This window comes from Mauremys mutica, chromosome 4, assembly GCF_020497125.1.
Source record: "Mauremys mutica isolate MM-2020 ecotype Southern chromosome 4, ASM2049712v1, whole genome shotgun sequence".
NCBI classification, from domain to species: domain Eukaryota; kingdom Metazoa; phylum Chordata; order Testudines; family Geoemydidae; genus Mauremys; species Mauremys mutica.
In genome coordinates, this window is record NC_059075.1 from 42,830,117 (window position 1) to 42,849,173 (window position 19,057).

The window sequence follows — 19,057 nt, forward strand, 5'->3', positions numbered from 1 at the left end:
AGGCAACTCACACATTTCAACTTTTCTGAGACTCTAAACCATAGGGGGCCTGAGTGCTGCAGCCAGCTGTCTCCCTTGGGCCAGGTTGTGTTCTCCCCCGTTCTCCATCACCTTCCCAGCTCTGAAATTAACTCTAAATCCCTTGCCAAAGGGGTGACATGCTCCATTTTCTCCTCTGATCTTCCCCGACCTCTTTCTCCACATATGCCACCTCTCTCCTTACCTCCCCACCCCCTTCCTTTATTGGTGATCAGTCACTGGAGGCCTTCACCCTTGCCCTACAGCCCCTCCGCACTGGCTGTGCTGGTGCAAAGGGGCTATAGGGCAGGTGTAAGCCCCCCCCCCTTCAGGGAATACCCTGGCACAGAAGATTGTCTGTGGGAGCCTCAGAGACAGCTCTGTACCTGCTCCCCACACTTGGAAACACCCAGCACAGGCAACACTGGAGAGCAGGCTGGGAATAGGAGGGTAGCAGCTGGGTTGTTGTGTCTTAGAGCTCTAAATGCCGTTAAGAACATGATGAAACCACACTGGCACAGTTGGGAGTCCGAATAACCATGTTTGACCCAATTCCTATACACCACAGTTGTCTCAAGACTCCAGCTATTCACCATTGTGGCTGGGCCCATATGGGTCTTGGAAACCAGAGCACACCCTGAGGGATGAATCTGGGCCCATGTTTTCTCCCCTCCAATATGCGGATACCTCAGAGTTCAAAGATAGGAATCACCGCACAAGAGCAGAGCAGTGATCCACCTACTGCAGCATCTGGTCTCTCACAGTGGCCAGAACCAGATGCTTCAGAGGAAGGTGCAAAATAATAATAATAGTTAATAATCCAGGTATGGAATAACCTGCCCACAGGAGAAGTTTCTTCCTGCTCCTGTCAGTTCTGATTTACACCCTGAGGGTCTGTATCCCTTACACAAGTTCTGACAGTGTGACGATGGGTGTCCTCATCATCCTTTTTTCATCCTACAACTTGTCAGTGGTACAGTAAATTGGCTTGTCAATTCCCTCAGTCCCCTGCCTTCTAGTTCCTCCACTCCCCCGGTCTCTGTGCAGGCAGCATGCTCACCTGCCAGGGCTGCTCAGCGGTATGGGAGGGGAATTCCCATCTCTGCTCCTCAATCCCAGCTGTCCAGCGACTCTGCTTTACATTTCCTGCTGGAGGGCGGCTTGGGATCGCAGGCATTTGGGGCCCTGATTCAGGGGTTGCACGGTGCGTGACACACCCGGGATGGATGCAGACGGGAAGAGCCTGGACAATCCGAGCTTCGTCCGCCACCTGATTTATCAACAGCCCCACGGTCCCCGGGTGTCTCTTTCCCGTGTTGTAGCGGGGAAGTCGCCGCGCCGCGCCCCCTGCCCCTCCCAGGCCCCGGCCCCGGCCCCGGCCCCGGCTGGCTGCGGGCAGCTCTCCCGCTTCGCCACTTCCAGGGCAATGTTTTGACCCTGAGACCTTTGATCCAGGCTCTCCCCGCCGCCCCGCTGCGCGCCTTCGGGCTCTGCCCTCCGCTCCCCCTCCGGTGCGGGCGCGGGCGCGGGCGCTGCCTCTTTAAGACGCAGCCGGTGGCTGAGCTGCCCCAGGATTGGTGCTTTATTCTAAAGGCCGCGGGATGAGCTCATCTGCAGCCAACCGCAGCGGCTGTGGGGAGCCGGCACCTCGCTCCGCGCTCGGGGAAACCGGCCCGGCCCCAGCAGCGGGGCGAGGGGAGCGGCTCCATGGGGGCGAGGTGGGTCCCGCACCCCCAGCGAGGGACCAGGCTCCTGACTCCACCAGGTACCTGTCTTCCTCGTGCATGTGATCTGCCCCAGAACTGCCCGAGCCCCGTGGGATCAGGCTGGCTCCCTGGCGGGGCTGGGACTCGGGCTCCTGGTCCCCTCCCTCTCGCTCCGCTCTCCGAGCAGGAGGGTGGGTTTGTAGCCAAGTAGTGGGGCCCGTTGGTGCTGTTTCACTGCTGCTACCATCTTCCTAGCAGGGCCTTCCTATGGCCACCAGCGCCAGCAGCAGCCTGCCCAGAGCAGCGGGGACTCCAGCAATGTGAGCACAGGTGCTGTCGCTCCCCCCTGGCTGGAAGTGGTTTCCAGCATAGACTGTGTTTACAGTTTGGTTCAATGGCTCTCAGCACCCCCCCTATACAAATTGTTCCAGCGGCGCCCCTGAATGTGAGCTTCCTCACAGCAGTGCCCTGCCAGCACCAAGCCCTGCAAACTGTAGTCCCATGCATTTGTGAATGGCTCTGTTAACCTGAGGCAGCTCCAGGCAGAGCGGGGCAAGTAGGTGCAAATGCTTGTTGTGACCAGTGTTGGTCTGTATCTCCTGGATTATTAGCCTGTTCAGCCAGAGTGGAATCCACATGAAAGACTCCAGTGCCCTGCCTGTGCCATCCATAGAGACCCTTTGTTACATCTCCTTTGGAGGGATGATCAATCCTGATCCTAAACGTGGAGGCCCTGGGGCGAGAGCTTTGGCTCATGATTGTACTCTCCTGCAGTTTGCAGCTGCTGATCCATTTCCTGCTTGGTCGTAGTTTGTGTCAGCAGTGATAAGAGACCAGAAATAGCCTTTCACTTTTTCTTTGCGGAAGCAGCGGTGCCCCAGCACAGCTCTGCGAATGTTCCTGCTTCCCAACCTGCAGCCACCCTTTCCCTGCTACTCCAATTCTTGTCACCCCCACCCAGCCCTGCTAATGCCCTGCTATTCCAATCCTGGTCCCCTAAATAGCTCTGCCAAAGTGATTCACTCCTGACCGGCTATTCCAGGCTCGGTTTCCTCCACTAGCCAGTCTGCTAATGTGCAAGGCCTGACCTGCACCCCCCTGCTGCCCTCTCAAACTTGCCAGCGCCCTCCCTTCTACTGCCCCCAACTCCTCCCCAGTGTTGTGTTGAAGGGGCTTTGTTTTGTTTCTCATCTGCCTTACCCCCACCCCCTTTTCCAGGATTGCAGGGACTGAGCTGCTGAGGATGCCCTGAGAGTGGCCAAGCCATGAGCAGAGTCTCCCGTGAGCGCCTGGACTCGGAGTCCTGTTCCCGGGCACTCTCCCAGGCCCGAATGTACCTCGAGCAGATTCGGAGCCGTGTCTCTCCAGGGGGCCCTGATGTGCACGGAGCTGGGAAGCGGGATTACCTGGTGGATGCAGCAAAGCAGATCCGCCTGGCACTGGAGCGGGATGTGAGCGAGGACTATGAGGAGGCTTTCAATCACTACAAGAATGGGGTGGATGTGCTGCTCAGCGGCGTGCAGGGTATGGTGGGCTAGGGGCGGGAGTGTAAGGTGCAAAAGATGCAGGGTATATGAGGCTTGGTAGCCTGTGAGGTTCAGGGGTGCTGGGGTGCATTGAGCACGGGAGGATTGGCAGCACACGGGGTATGAGTGCTCAGTGGCTGTGTGTGGGGGCTACACAAGGGACTGGGGGTTGGTGGTACAGGGCACTTGGCAGCACGCTGAGATTATGTGCACATTTTGGCAGTATTTAAGGGGAGGAGAATCTGCATGGCTTTACGATGGAGTTCTCTGGGTCTCTATGGTAGCAGCCAGGGATGGTGGGGCTGGCACCATGACTAGCTGGCATGGGGAGGGAGCAGAGTGGGCAGGATGATTGACCCATTCCCATCACCAGCTGTCAAGCAAGGAGGCATGAGGAAAAGGATTATGACTGAAGGCAGGTCTGCAGGGTAGTGACTGGCTGATGTGGGGAAAACGTGGCATGCAGGGAAATGGCATTGGGACATGGTGTGAGGATGAGGCGTTATGAGGGGCAGAGCATCTGGATGAGCCATGTGACATTGAGACATGTTGGCCAGAGTGTGATGAGGGCCTGGAATGGTGACTAAAGCTGTGTCCCTTGCAGTCGACCCCAATAAGGAGCGCCGTGAGGCTGTGAAGCGGAAGATCACACAGTACCTGAAACGGGCTGAGGAGATCTTTAACTGCCACTTGCAGCGGACTCTGGGGAACGGGAGTTCCACTGCCACGGTGAGGAGGTGGGGCTGGGAAAATGGCTTCATAGGGACCCCCTGATTGCCCTGGCCGGGACCTCAGGGTGCAATACTGACAGCACATGTGGTGCTGGTTGGACTTCCTGTGTGGGGCTGACTGGGATTCATGTGGAACAGCTGTGTTGGGGGGAGGTCTAGGACCCACATGGCTACCAATCCCAAACCCTAAACATACAAAGGTGCCAGTAGGGCTATAACACTGGCATCCTGATCAGGGAAAGGCTGAACAGTGCCCAGTAGTGAGGGAGATGTAATTCGGCCTAGTGATGGCTGGCTCCAGATCCTGCATGTCAACTACCAAATGTCACCAGGGGACAAGGTTTAGAGAAGCTCTTTCTCAGTACCTTAAATGACCGCTTCCTGGGGCGGCCCTGTCTGGAGCACCCAGAGGAGTGGCTATTCTTGACCTACATGACACACAGCAGTGGCTTGAAAAGTAACTGTAATGGGGCTGACCTGAGTAATGGGGCTTGTCTGCACTGCACTGTTCTGAAACTCTCCCACCATTGCAGTCCCTCAGATGCAGCTGCTCTCGTGGGATGGCAGCTCCTGTCTATGGGTCTGCATGAATGCAGGTCTGGGCTGTGTGTCTCTGCCATGCTCTGGGTGCTGCTGGACAGAGAGGATCTATTTTATGGTGCTGGTCAAGGCAGTGAGGGAGAGGTTTAGGGGCTACTGTGACTCAAAACAAGGTTCTGCAAGGAGATCACCCCTCAGCTCCCAGAGCCCTGCAGGCTCCTTCCTGCCCTAGCATAGACCCCAGGCTGCCCTTGTTGGATAAGCTGGGCCCAAACCAAGATTGAGTCCTGCACCAGCTGCAGAATGTTGATGGCATCTATAGGAGGGGTGGTGGCTGAAGGGGAGCTGACACTACCCAGCTGCAGAGGTGAAGGGCTGAGATGGCTCAGCACAACCATAGCCCATGGCATTATTGGGACTCATGAGGTTTTTTAGGTGGTTTATTTAAGCCTAAATTTTTCTTGTGATTTTTCTCATTATTAACAATGGCTGTGATCCCTTGTTTTCAGAAGTGCTGAAGCCACAGGCTTCCCTCAGTTAAGGTGGACACCATGCCTGCCTCTAGTGAAAATGGCTTCCATTTCTCTTTCTTCCCAATGGGACTGAAGCCAGACTGTCCTTGGCTAAGATGGCAGCCACCAGTCACCCTGTGCGGACCAGACAGGAGGCAGGGGAATGTGGAGGGGCAGGGAATGAGACCAGTGGTGTGGGGGTAAAGGGCATGTGAGGAGCTGGGACCCAGATTGGAAGATCAGGTGAATGTGTGAAGCAGTGAGACAGGACGGAGAATGTGGGGAGAGCAGGAAGGGCTACTGTTGGGGGGCAGGGGGTGACTTTGGGGACTGGGGAGGTTAGAGAGGGAGAGTATGGGGTGCAGCAAATGGAGGGGGAAAAGGAGGGAGTGTGAGAGCAGAAGATTGTGGAGCAAGCAGAGAGAAGAGTGTGGCAAGATGCTGGGTAGGGCACAGTGATAGCCTAGGCTGGGGCAGGAGACGAATGTGGGAGCTGAGTGAACGCGGGGGGTAGAATGGCAACTGCCCCACCTCAAGAGTTAGGAGAGGGTAAGGGCAGTCCCCAGTTCTGTGTCTGCACTTAAGGTTGAACTTACATCTGCTGGAGGTAGGAGCTTCGCTCTAAAGGCTCAGAAATCCAGACACTGGCTGAAACCAGAGTCCATTTCTTTTCTTTTCTTTTTAAAACAGTCACAATTTTGGGTGTGCGTCGCTGATGGTGTCTGAATGTTTAGGTTTGGCAGCTTTTCTGGCTCCCCACAGATGAAAAGGGAGACCCCTTCCAGCTGCACCCCTGGACAAGAACATCTCCAGGATCCTCATTCTCATTTTTCACTGCCTCACAGGGCTACAGCAGCCTTCGCTTTCGGCCCATCAGGACGCTCAGCTCGGCTGTGGAGAACCTGAGGCGCTGCAAGGTTGTGGGAGTGATTGAGAAGGTAAGGAGCTGCAGCAGAGTCACAGCAGCCTGGACATCAGGTGCTGAGAGCCCCTTGCATTGTGCATGCCAAGCAGGATTGAGGCTGGTCACCCACACCTCTCCCACCAGGGAAAACCTGAGTGCTAAAGGGAGTGGGGTGACTCAGCAAGGGGCAGTCTGAGCTGACCACTGATTGAACGGGCAAGGCCCCAGTGCCTTGGCAGGAGGCCCAGAATGGTATTGGTGTCTCAGGGGGTTCTCTCTCTTCTGAGCTAGTACTGACCCCTGGGTAGTGGGGGGGCGTACTGTGCCACTAGGGGCACTGTTGGATGAGAAGTAAAACCAATGTCCTGACCACTCGCAGCCATTAAAGGCCCCAAGACCTTTGCAAACAACTCAATGTCTTTGCCTGATTCCAACCTGCATAGCTACATTTTGCCTCCATAAACTGATGCCCAGTTGCTATGGCAATGGATGCCCTATAGGTTTCATAGACCCCAGCAGAAGTCTGGATAATGGATGTTCGTTTCCATGCACCTCAGCATGTTGGGGCCTTGGAGTGAAGGCGTTAGGTTCCTTCCCTCTGGGCCCCTAAGGAGAGTCAGAATTTTGTGTGACAAGATTAATTCCCTTCTGCCTCCCCCCACCCCACCCCTCTCCACTGGCAAGGCCCAAAGGTCGGATGAAACGTGTTACACAGACCTAAAGGGAGGAACATAAAATAATGATGCTGGAAGCTGAAAATGCTGTGGGATTCCCCCCCTCCCCCACCCTGGTTTAGTGTCACTAACTCTTCCTGTATTCCTTGTCTCCCTATTTCTGAGGTAACTAATGTTGACTGATTAAAAATGTGGCTGGAGGGCAGGGGCAGCTAGAGACACCAAAATAGTAAGGAAAAGAGGTAACTTTGAGACTGAAATGGGACTTGGGGTGACAGAGTTCACCGTTTCTGATTTGGGCTGTCACCATTGCTTGCAGGTGCAGCTAGTCCAGGATCCAGCCACTGGGGGGACCTTTATACTTAAGGTGGGTGTTTCCTACCCCTGGGCTCCTCCATCTCCCTCTCCTTTGGGGGAACCCTCCAGCAAGGGGTGTCCCATACCAGCCTGACCTGAGGAGTATTTCCCATGGGTTCCTCAGCTCTGGTTTGTGCTATTCAGAAGAAATAAATTTTATAGTAGTATCCAATGTCCCCCTAAAGTCTCCCTTGTCCTGGCATGACTCCACCCCCCCCTTATCTCCTGCAATCAGAGGGGAATTCAGTCTCCTTGGTCACTCAGACATGAGCTGCCTTCCCACTGTCCCTCTAATGGAACTCAGTCCAATGGAGCTGGTGGAACCCAAGCCATGGATCTGTGTCCAAACATGAATTGGAGCAGAAATTACATGAGTCTGGGAGTTCTCAGTCTGAGTCCCTGGGGCATTTGTCCAGCACAGTTAGGAGTGATTATCACTGCTCATGAAAAGCCCAGAACTGTAATAACAGAGAGCTTGGAGGCTGTGGGGTAAGAATGAGGGGCATCAGCTGGAGCTGTGGGCATGGAGAGGACTGGAGTAGCTGGAGGGATTGAGGTGGATGGGCAGAGCTCTGTGGGTGGGGGCCAGCCTCAGAATAGCGATAGAGATTACAGATCAGGAATAACCTGCATTGGCAGAGCTGTGTGGGAGCCCAGGTGTGGAGTAGCAAGGGACGCTGTGTGAGTGTATTGGTAGGGCTGTCTGAGCAGGGTTTGCTGAGCTCAACAGATGGAGAGCTCTAGTCTGTACGACCCTGGTGGACAGAGGTAGGAATGAGGGGCTTGTCAGAATGGAATAGACCAATAGTCCCTCCCATTCAGTCTTCTGCCCTGGTGGTGGCCAGTCTCCAGGGATTCAGTGACACTCAAAGTTCCCAGCTGTATGTTCTCCATGCAGAGCCTCCCCAAATCCCACGTGGAGACCCGTGAGCGGCAGACCATCATCCCTCATGGAGTCCCCTTCGTGGCCAAGCTGCTGCGCTACTATGTGAGCGAAGACTCCATCTTCCTCCACCTCGAGCATGTGCAGGGTGAGTGTGAGCACCAGGACTCTGCTTCCTTCTTATCTTACCCCCTGCTTCTCTGACCCTGATCTGAAGTGAGTCTCTCTCATGTGCTAGAGCTGTTTGGGGCTATGTTTTGCAGTGAGGGTGATTCTGCAGGGCTCAGAGACCCTGCAGCGGGAGCCAGCAAGCAGCATTGCGGGCGTGGAAGAATAGATAAGAGGCTTCTGGGATCCATGTGGGTGAGAGATTAGGGTAGAGATTAGGCTGGTGGAGGCCTGGGTATGATGATGGGGCTCCAGGTTACTGGAAGCAGAGCTGCTGGGCTTATGGAGACCAGAGGGAGAGAATGGAAGCTCATCAGAACATAGAAATTGCTGTACTGATCAGACCATTGATGTGTCTAGTCTAGTATCCAGTCTCCCGTGGTGGCCAATAGCAAATGTATCTGAGGAAGGTGCAGAAAACCCTGTTGTGGACAGATTGTGAAATAACCTTTCAGGGCAAGTTCTCCCTAACCCCCTCAGTTGGAATGAGCATGTGCACAGCTATGTACCCCACTACCTGCTCTCAGACTCTGCTGTCAGGCATTATTTTGTAGACTTGTATCATGTCCCTCCTGTTTACGTCCTCTTTAAACTAAACTCTCTGAACTTGTCACTCTGGGTCCTGGCCTGGAAGTCCCCCCACCCCCCCCAGGGCTTCAATCACTTGCACTCCCGTCTCTGAAGCCCTTCTCTTTCGGCTATATCCAGCCTGTGAGAGAGTGACCAGAGCACGGTGCTCCAGGTGGGAGTGTGCACCACTAACTAAGATAAGAGGGTTCAGAGCCTAGTGAGGGGTGTGTTCTGGTGGTTCCCGTGATAGGAGAAGGCAAGAGTATGGGACAGGTCCAGCCCCAACAGGACTTCTGGGGAAGGATTGAGATCTCATGGTATTTGGCATGAGATTTGGAGCCATATGCTCAGAGCCACTTCCTGTTCGCTGGTTTCCGGCAGACAGTCCACCCTAGGTCACTGCGGGCTGTGCTAGTTACTGCTTTGGGGCTTGGAAGGAATGTTTTTCCCCATACCACCAGATCGGTGGAGGCTGGCTGGGTTTTTTGGTTTGTTTTTTTTTGCCTTCCTCATTGCAAAAGCTAGGGTTTGGGTTTGGGGCAACCGGAAGGCTGGAATTCTCCCTTCTCAGAGGTCACAGTTTGGACCCACATGGGAACTGTTTAGTTGTCCCAACTTTTGGCAGGTGCCCAGCGCAGGAACTCGCTAATGTAGGCTCTGATCCAAAAAGGTACCATAGTGGGCATCCCAAGGGCATCTCTTTATGAGATAGGGGCATGGTGCCCAACCCCTTGGGGGCAAATGTGAACCAGGGGCCAGGAGACTACTTCAATGTGCTTGATGGCAGTGCTGGCTGGGGATGTGGTCCCCTCTTGTCTCTGCCCCCGAAAGGGGGACGGATGCTAGTGGGCAAGTGGAGGCATACAAATTCCCTCCTAGTGTGATGATTAGCTCCCCCTGCAGTGGGAACCCCCCAGAATTGGCAAAGGATCAATGGGGTGTGAGGGACTGCGCTGGGCTGCCCACCGATGGGAAATTTGGATGTAGTTTGACTAATAAAGTTGAGGCCTGGCTGAAACCCACAATACCACATGTCCTTCCCTTCATCCACACAATGAGAACACAACCGCATTATCCTACTGCCAGGAATATTTTCAGTTCCACTCCTTAAGCATCCTGACACTTTGTTTTATTGCCCAATGGTGCTGAGCAGAGATTGTCACTCTGTGATGGCACCTAAGCCTTTCCCCTGTGTGGCTGCAGCTCATTTCTATTTAGCCCCTCATCTGAGTAATTCAGATTGTTCCTTCCAGCGTGCATCATCCTGCTTCGTCAACACTGAATTCTGTTTGCCATGGTGCTGTCCATTCGCCCATTCGCTCAAGAGTTCCTCAGTCTTTAGTCTCCACTTATGTAAATAATTAGCTGTGAATGTTGCCAGCCCACTGCTCACCCCTCTCCCAGAGTGTTAATAAGCACAATGCACAGTACTGCTCCTCAGAGTGCCTCTTTCAACCTTTTTTTTGTTGTTGTTGTTTTTGTTTTGTTGCCATGCTGAAAATATATTTCCTATCCTTTGTTTTCTGTCAGGGATTAGAAATGGGCTAAGGGACAGAGCTGTACTCTCACCCCAGGACTATTTTGTTAGTCACTTTTGAGGGGCATTGTAAAATTGTTTCTTGTTTTTGAAAGCATGTGTAAACTACATTGGCCTGTTCTCCTTTTCTCCCCCAGTATTTTGCTGAGCCACTAGATTAGAGGGGCATGATTTTCCTTTGCAGAAGCCCTGCAGTTTGCCCCCATCATGTCATTATCATTTAGACTTGGAAGATAGAGACTGGGGGGGGCAACAGGGAGCTGATTAAGTCTTCCAGATTCTGTGCCACCCCTGCCTCAGCATGAGCTATAGAGCAGTCTGAGGGGTGCTAACTGATGCTGCTGGCATAAGGGCCCTTAGGGATCAGCATAGCTCCGTCCTTCCTCTGCCACCCCTCCCTCCCCCTGTCCCCTGTGCTGGAGTGTGATGATTGGCAGAGGGGATAGCTTGTGTGGTGGCTGACTGTGCCGGGGAAGAGTTCCCCTCCACCAGGGGAGTTCTCCTCTGGCTGCAGGGCTCACTGGTCTGCAGTTCCCAGTGTTATTCTTGTGCCTCTCTCACATAAGTGCCACATTTGCTACCCTTGTGTTACTCATGGAGTAGCTGATTTTAATGTGACCGCAGATTTTTGTTAACTACTCAGCCACTTCATAGTCAAGCTCCTGCAGAAAACTCCTGGGTGAATGCCATCCGAGCCTGGGGACTCACTGATCTATAATTTAGCTGTTTGTTCCCGCACCCCCTCTTTGGGCACTTCAGTCTCTGACAGTGCCTCATCTTCCTTGTCATGGGGGGCCAGAAAGGCCTTCTGGGGGCATAGAGGAAATGGTCATGGGGCAGGAGGAGAGGTGAAAATGATCTGAGGTCTGGGAGGGAGACAACTGTTGGGATCAAAGGGGCTGAGGAGAGCGGGTGGAACTGGGCCCTGGAAGGAAGAAGAGGTGGAGACAAGCTGCTTATGAGGCCAGAAAGAAGGGGAGAGAGGAACCCACTGTGATTATGGGGCCCAGAGAAGATTCTAGATGAATTTTTTTTTTCAGCATGTGAATTTAAGCTGCTCAGCATGTGAGCCTGATGCCTGCTGAGCCCTGAAGGCTGGTGTCAGGGTAGCAGGTGGTTGGGGTGTCTGTCTGCCAGGGACCTGGAATGGTTTCCACCCTATAATACTTTCTGCCTTCCCTTCACTCTCCAGGGGGGACACTCTGGTCCCATCTCCACTCCCGGCCTCGTTTACAGCAAGGTTCCTCTGATGGCCCCAGTAGCCTAATCCCAAAGTCCAACTCAGTTTTGGTGGGCCATGGTGAGAAGCAGCAAGTAGGAACCTGCTCGGGGGCTGGCCCTCAGTCCAGCCAGAGCTCCAGCTTCTGCCCAGAGAATGGCACTGACCTCTCAACCTCTGTGAATCGCCACCCACCAGAAATTGCTGACCAATCGTCCTCTCGGGAGCAGTCACCTGACCACATGGATGCCAGACCAGGGACTGACTGCAGGTTCCATACTGGATGTGCCAATGGCCATAAGGGAGTTACTGGGGGGAAGGATTCAGGTGCAACACACACTCTGTTTGGTGTCACTGATTCTGTCTTCATGGCAATGGCCAAGGGATACAGCCATCTGACTAACCAGAGTTTGACCTCCCAGTCATGTGACTTGTTAACCAGCAGTGATGGTGTCAGCAGTGTATCAGAGAGGGAAGATTCTCAGCAGGACACAAGGCTACTGGCTGATGAAAGGCTGCCCCAGTCTCCTGCTGCAGTCCCGAAGGCTATGGGAGGAGGCCACCTGGTGAAGGTGGAACCTCGAGTTTGCCAGGTGTCTGATGCTCCCTGGGCTCAGCCCACACGGTCCCCAGTGGCTCTCCCAGGAAAAAGGCAGCTGCACCCTGGAACCACCCTGCACAGCTCCAGCAAGTCCTACTGGTGTGACTCTGGGGGGCAGGAGTTGTTGAGGAGCATCTCAAGGGCCCAAGAAGGAGCAGGCCATGGTCAGCACAGAGAGCATCCAACTGCAGGACAGCGTGGGCCTCCACCCCATCGCTCTTTCCGAGGGGATGGCCAGGGGACCTGGGATGTGAACGAGGAGCTCATCCGGCTGTGGGCAGCTGAAATGCTCTTGGCTCTGGAGGGACTCCACCAACAGGGAGTGCTGTGCCGGGACCTCAACCCCAGAAACCTGCTGCTAGATGGTGCCGGTAGGTGCTGCTTGAGGCTATAGCATGAGGAGGGGTTTTATCCCCTCAACAGGGGGGCCTGTGGCATCTGATTCACTCCAGGATGGTTTGCCCCCTCACTGCATCTCTCTGTATTTGTTCTGTGAAGTTTGAGCATCTCTGATCCAGACCCACCCCTGTGCTCCGGGCCTTAGTGGCTTCTAGAAGACTGCTACAGTCTGTTGTGCATGAGGCAGAACAAGGCTGCTCAGCAATGTTATCCACATGGAACACATCCTGTTCCCTGGGGGGTCCTGGCTACTTGGGACACCCCTCTGAGCCTCCACAGGGGAAGTTAAGATTAGCTGGGGCAGTCAGGCTAACAGTCCCCAGGGCTAATGGTGTGGGGGCCTTTGATTCTGCAAGTCAGCCCTCCCACCCTTGGTCTGGCAGCCTGAGTTCAGTGCTCTCCAGAGTGCACTGCATGGCCTGACTCTTCTCTCGAGGTGGGTGTGTGTCTGTGTGATGAAAATGTGGGGCAGTTTAGAAACCTACAAAATAAACAGTGAATCCTTGCAGGGATCCTTTAAATGAGGAGCTGGGAAAAATGACCCTTGCCCCTCATCCTCTCTTCTTGCTCCATCCAGTTACTTTTGCTTGGATCCCATCCTACCCAGTCCTTCCACTAGCTGCAGACCTGTCATTCCCACTGCCCCTTCCCCAGTAGAGTCTACTCCCTGCTGTCACTGTGCATGTGGGAATCACATGTTCTGGGGCCTGGTGCTCTGTTGGGGCTCAGAGCAGTGAAAACATTGGAGCCCAGCTATGTTGCAGGGCACAGGGGAGGTGCCAGTGGGGCAGCTTTTCCCACTAGATCCCGTTGCAGGGGACAGGAGCCTGGAGCGATAGGGCCATGGCTTGTGGCACATGCTGCAATTATTGGGTGTCTTTTGTCCTGACCTCCCTACCTGCCCCTGACTGGTGCTGTTTCACAGGTCACATCCGTCTCACCTTCTTTGGCCAGTGGACAGAGGTGGAGCCACAGTGCTGCAGCCAGGCCCTAGAAGATATGTACAGCGCCCCAGGTAAGGGAACAGTCTACTGCCTTCTCCGATGCCCCCTTGAGACACCGCAAGAGATTTATATCTGCCCAGCAGCATCTCCCTGTCTGCCTGATCTCTTCCAAGGGCAGCAGCCGCCAGCGCCCATGGGAGCTTGATGCGCGGTTGCCTTTCAGCATCTCCCTCCTATTTGATCTTGAACTCATTTGGCTTTCTCTGCAGAAGTGGGTGGGATTTCTGAGCTGACTGAGGCCTGTGACTGGTGGAGCTTTGGGTCCCTGCTGTACGAGTTACTGACAGGAACAGTGAGTGGTTTTTGTGTCCCCATCTTATATCAGGCAGGGGGCAGCATAGTATCAATCCTAGTGTTGGTGCCCCAGTGCACGGAGGGGGGGGAGGGGGCTAGGAGGAGTCTGCATCCTGGTACTAGTGTCCTGGAGTGTAGCTTGGGCTCCAGGCTGAGTTGTCACTGGGCACGTGACTCCTAGTACTGGAGCCTGGATATCTGGATGCTGCTCCCCTGGGGTGCTGAGGGCCTGAAGCTGATGAGCCATTGAATTGTGGGAGATGGGCACTGGGACTGTTACTCCTGTGATGCTTGGGGAGGGGCAGTGGCAGATGAGGTGTACGGAGGACATTCCTCTCTCTGAACAGTGCCCGCTGCACAGGGTTCTCCTCACTGTCTGCCTGTCTCTCCCGCAGTCGCTGTCCCAGAGACACCCCTCGGGGATTCACCCTCACACCCAGCTGCACTTTCCAGAGAGGCTCAGCCTGCCTGCTGCATCCCTGCTCACTGAGGTGAGGACACCCAGCTGGCGTGAGCAGGGGGACAGGGCCATGGCTCTGGAGCAGGGATAAGGAATCTTTGGTTGGAGCCTGCTGGGTGAGGGGTGGGAAGGGCCCTCACTGGGGCTGTGCTGCTGCTCCCCGTCTCATCCCTGTGTCCATTTCCTTCTAGCTGCTGCAGTTTGACCCCAAGCGACGCTTGGGCTCTGGAGGAGGTGGAGTCAACAAGCTGAAGAGCCATCCCTTCTTCAGTACTATCCAGTGGAACAAGCTGGTTGGCTAGACTGACCCATGCGGAGCAGCGAGGAGTGAAGGATGGTGTCAGGCAGGGGGCTAGCTGCTGATGTGCTGGGTGGGGCCCAGGGAGAGACCCAGATCCTGCTGGAGAGGCAGATTATCCCCCATGATCACTGGGACCTGTGATCCTGGGTGGTACTTGCAGCTCTGCCAGTGAGCCTGGGAGGTCCACTTCTGCAAGGGCTGATTGTGGGGGTCTGGATTGGGTCCAATTTGCAGCCTTGGCTTCTTCCTCCTGGACCAATTTCCATTTGTGTTGCAGTGGCATTTTCAAGAGATCCGGCCAGGCTGGGGTCAAGTCACGTTGTCTCCTTCCCCTCCTGCCCCCAGGTCCTCCCATTCTTACCCTACATCTAACCCAACCCTGGTAAAAAGTCACTGACCCCTACAGGGGCAAAGACATCAGTGCCAGCGGGCCTAACTCAGCCACCTTGGCTTACCCTTGCTGTCCCATGGCTTCCCTGGGACATTCCCGCCCCTCTTTACCCACAAGCTCTGTGGGGCTCTCCTTGCCTGGTGCTTGGTGTGGGAAGCCAATCTCTGTATGAGACTCCCCTGTTCACCCAGGGGCCTAGAGGGGCAGTATCTCCCTCTGGGGCCGGGCCCCTGTTAGTGTCCAGCTCCTTCTCTGCCCATAGACTCCACCAGCTCCCTGGTTCTCCCTGCCCTTATCAGCTGGGGATCATATCCCAGTTACTTTGTCCCCATTTCTCTGCTGCTGCCTGAGCTCTTTATGGCTTACTAATGCACTCCCACTGCCTACCACTAGATGGGGCCTGGGGTTGTGGTCTGTGTGTCTCACTGGCTGCATGTGCACTAGCAGCACCTGCCCATGCTGTCTTGGGGGAGGGGGGAGGAGGAGCCCCCCTCCCCTCGGGGTGTGAGAGGCTCCCCCTGGGATCTCTGCCCTGCTCCAAGTGAATGTCTGAAATCAATAAAACAGCTTCACCCAAGTGGGGGATTGTTTCTGATTTACACACCATGGGGCCCTTGCTCAGATTCCCGTCCCAGGTCAGGAGCTTGATCCAGGGCTCCTAGGTTGGGTACAAAGCTGTTCAGAGGTCACAGGCCTTGGCACCAGCTCTCCTGCCAGACAGGACTCTGAGAACTCAAGGCCAGGGTCAGGCTCCAGTTTCAGTGAGCACATGGGCCTGGTCTGAGACACACACGCCCCTTCCCCACTCACACATGAGAGCAGGAGACCCCCTGACCAGGCTGGGGCAACCTCCATCCCCTATGGACCATGTGTCAAGATCACGGGATAGGACTTAGAACATTCTGTTTAGGTCTATTTAATCATTACAGCCAGGCCTCCCCTGTGTGGGGTGTCCTAAGCTGCCTTGCTCCCTTCTCGGTTTTCAGATGTGTGTAGAAGGGAATTCTGTGCTCCTGTCTTTTGTCTCAGTAAGACTGTGTGGCTGTGTTACTTTTGTCCCTTGCAGAACAGTGGCTGCACACTGAACCCCCTTCATTTGCCTCCTGGAGCCATTTCCTTCCCCCTCTTCCTTCTGCCTGCTCTGCACCCCCCAGCCCACACCTGCTACTGCAACCTTGGCACCTTCTCCAAGCTCTCCTTTCAGGGAGATGTTGCTGTACTTGCAACCAGTGCTCTGTCCCCAAGGTTACTGACTTCCCAACCCCCTGGGCTCTAAGGCTGCGGGCAGGAAGAGGTTGGAGGATGAGGTGAGGGTGACTCACTGTGGAATGAATGCCTAGGGCAAGGCCTGCATCTGGTGGTTAATTTCTGAGAAACTGGCCAAGTGGCAGGAGCAGGCAAGGCGTTAACCAGCTAGAGCCTTAAACTGCTCTGTAAATGCAGTGCAACGAAAGAGGAAGGCAGGGGCTGTTCCCTGACCTCTGGCAGCTCAAGCCTGTGCTGCAGCAGCCCTGCTGCTATTCCAGTCCTTGGCCCAGTAAGCAAGGGCCAGATGCAGAGGTGGCCTAGGTCCAGCAGTGAGCTAGGAGCGGCTGGCAAAGGGACTAAGTTGCCATGTGCCACCTTTGCCACTGTGCTTGTTCTGCACCACCTCAAGCTGGCTGTTGGGGCAGCATCTGCCCAGGAACTCCCCAACAGCCTCTGTGGCATGAGTGTCTCCTGCACTCACCACAGTAGAGAGAGGGCAGTTCCTAAATCCCAGGGGAGAATGAATCCCATTCACAGAGCCACACAGTGTGGGGGTGGATGGCTGGGAGTGGAATGGGCCTTTCTAAAGTAAACAGCTGCTTATTCTCAGGTGGCTGAGAATAGGGTGGGGGAGCCATTGGTTCATTTCCCCTTTCATCCTTCTTGGGGCAGCCAAAGAGCTGAACATTGCCACCAGGCCTCCTGCTGCTTTGTATTCTGAAGACATGGCTGCTGTGAGGCTCTTTGCTTGGCTCTCAGGTGCTGCCAGGCTAATGGAAGGGCCAGTGCCAGCAGACTGCTAATGGACTGTGTGCTGCTATCCTAAGCCCCTCACAGCCATGCTGCAGGGGGTTTATGTTTCCAAGCTCTGTTCCCCCAAGGGGTCTGCAGGATGGAGCAGTGGGTACAGATGGCAGGGAAATCAGTGGAGGTGCCAATGAAGCTGCAGTGCAGCTGAGGTCCCCTTACCTGTCTGGCAAAGAATGGCAAATCTCCCCACAGACATGGAGGTGACTGGTTCTAGCTTCTACCTAACTCAGGCCCTGCCCCAGCGCCTCATGGATTGCCCCCGTCAGTGAGCTGGATGGCTGGGGGAGCTTCCACTCAAGAGCAAGAAATGAAACTTAGTAACTGCCTCTCCTGGCTTGTCCTTTTGGCTAGTATGTGGGGGATACAGGCCTGGGGGCATGGGAGGTTGCTAAGGAGACAGAGAATGCATGTGTCTGCCTGTCTAGGCACAGACATTTCCCCACACACACACACCCCAGCTCAATCCTCACTGTATTGCCCTCACAGTGAGCCGTGTCACGAGCAGAGCACCATGCCTTGGAGCAGAAGAGGAGCTAGGCAAGAGGGTGAAGAGGACCCATGCAAAAGAAAGCCAGTCCCTCCACCTGACCACCAGCACTCAAAGTGCTTCTGGCAACAACCTCAGGGAGGCAGGCCCCTCTGCATCTGTGTGCACAAGAGCACCTGCACAACAGACAAGCTAGAGCAGCTGGCCTCCAACTTTTTCAAACACCTCTGAACACAAGGGAACGGGGCTGGTTGGGCACCATCTGTAACTATAAAAGCCCCACTTTGTGAATCAGAGCTAGCAGGGGGTTGGGGCGAGACATGGTCACTGGAAGCAGCTTTGCCTGGTGAGGCCATTTCCTCACAGCTTTTCCCCCTCAGCTGAGGAGCTGGGTCTGTGCCAGTGTCAGGTATGTTAAAGGTATATTGTACATGGGCAGAAATGCTAATACCACACTGCTCTGTTGCATTTGCATTAGCCACAGCTGCTGTTTTCACTTACCCCATGCCTGTCTGATGCTGGGATTGGGCTTAATCTGGCCAAGAAACAGGTGACACCATAAATTAAGAGCGTGGAGCATAAGGGTAAAACAGGAAAACTTTAACCTCCATCCATGAGATTCATCCTCCTTCCACCCACAACGCTTATGCGCCTGCCCAGTGTTGGCAAAAGTGCCTCCTTGCAGCTATTAAAGACAATTAGTTAGACATGTGTCCCTTTTGTTCTGATCCAGCTCTTGCCCCTATATTCTGGGCCACTGTGACATTTTAAGATTATTACAGGGCACACTGCATGGGCCTTTGCTCTGGGACCTTGGCAAAGTGCCAGCAGCTGCAAAGTGGGTTTTCTCACTGCAAGGAAACAGTAGACTTGTTTTGTGTGCAGTTGGAACATTTCTGACCCATCAAAGGAGCAGATGAGATTAGCTAACAGACAAACTCACAGCCCTGAGGTTTTATGACTTGGGGGAGGGAGAGGTACCTTTGGAACTCATGCTCCACTTGGGCCAAAGGCTTTACTGAGCCTCCAGCCACAGCCCAGGGCCTAGCCTTTCCCAGGATTCAGCTCCACAAGTGGGGTTTGCCTTTTGTTTTTAACTCTGTGCACGCAGCAGGCTTGTGATATTGGACACATTTTATAACATAACCAGGTGGGCAGTTCAGTTCCACAGCAGCTCTCCCTGCAGCCATTCCATAGCACAATGGCTTCTTCTTTCTTTACGTACAAGGAGAAATATTTTGTACCTCATGGCTATTTTTCCAATGAACATGAGCTTTCCTGAGTCTGCACAAGCCACAGTCAAGCACCAAAGGAAGCAGGCTTGACTTACAGGACCCAGCAGCACAGAGCTTTCAGCTACAGCCAGGAGGCAGGTGCTTGTTCCCTCTCCTTAGTGCCATTACTGTAGATACAATTGGCTCCTTTAATAGAAGAGGCTGGTCCATGCTTATAGCTGTAAAACGGGCAAGTAAAAGCAACTGCTAGGGACCTACCCAGCACTCACCCAGCAAGGGCTGATGCAGTCCGTGGACAGGAGCTGTTTTCTAATGTTCCAAGGGCTAATGCTGCTCCCTTGGGCAATAATGTCACACCATGGCAGACTGTCATGGCTGAGATTCAGCTGCCGCTTTTAATTTCTTCATTTTATTCTTTTAACCTTAATTCTACCCTCCTCTGCAAACCTAAATGTTCCTCTACCTGCTCAGTGAGAGCCCTC

The 19,057-nt window shown here is 54.4% G+C and overlaps 1 protein-coding gene across 1 annotated transcript; it reads left to right on the forward strand.

Annotated features, from left to right (window-relative positions):
- The first annotated feature begins 1,627 nt into the window (after positions 1 to 1,627).
- Positions 1,628 to 16,264, forward strand: RPS6KL1 (ribosomal protein S6 kinase like 1). Its single transcript, XM_045013878.1, has 11 exons — positions 1,628 to 1,783; positions 2,943 to 3,248; positions 3,855 to 3,979; positions 5,879 to 5,971; positions 6,931 to 6,978; positions 7,867 to 7,999; positions 11,319 to 12,317; positions 13,271 to 13,360; positions 13,559 to 13,641; positions 14,039 to 14,134; positions 14,295 to 16,264. The coding sequence occupies exons 2-11, from the start codon at positions 2,990 to 2,992 to the stop codon at positions 14,403 to 14,405; spliced, it is 2,037 nt and encodes a 678-aa protein (XP_044869813.1). The 5' UTR covers positions 1,628 to 1,783; positions 2,943 to 2,989; the 3' UTR covers positions 14,406 to 16,264.
- Positions 16,265 to 19,057: the final 2,793 nt, after the last annotated feature.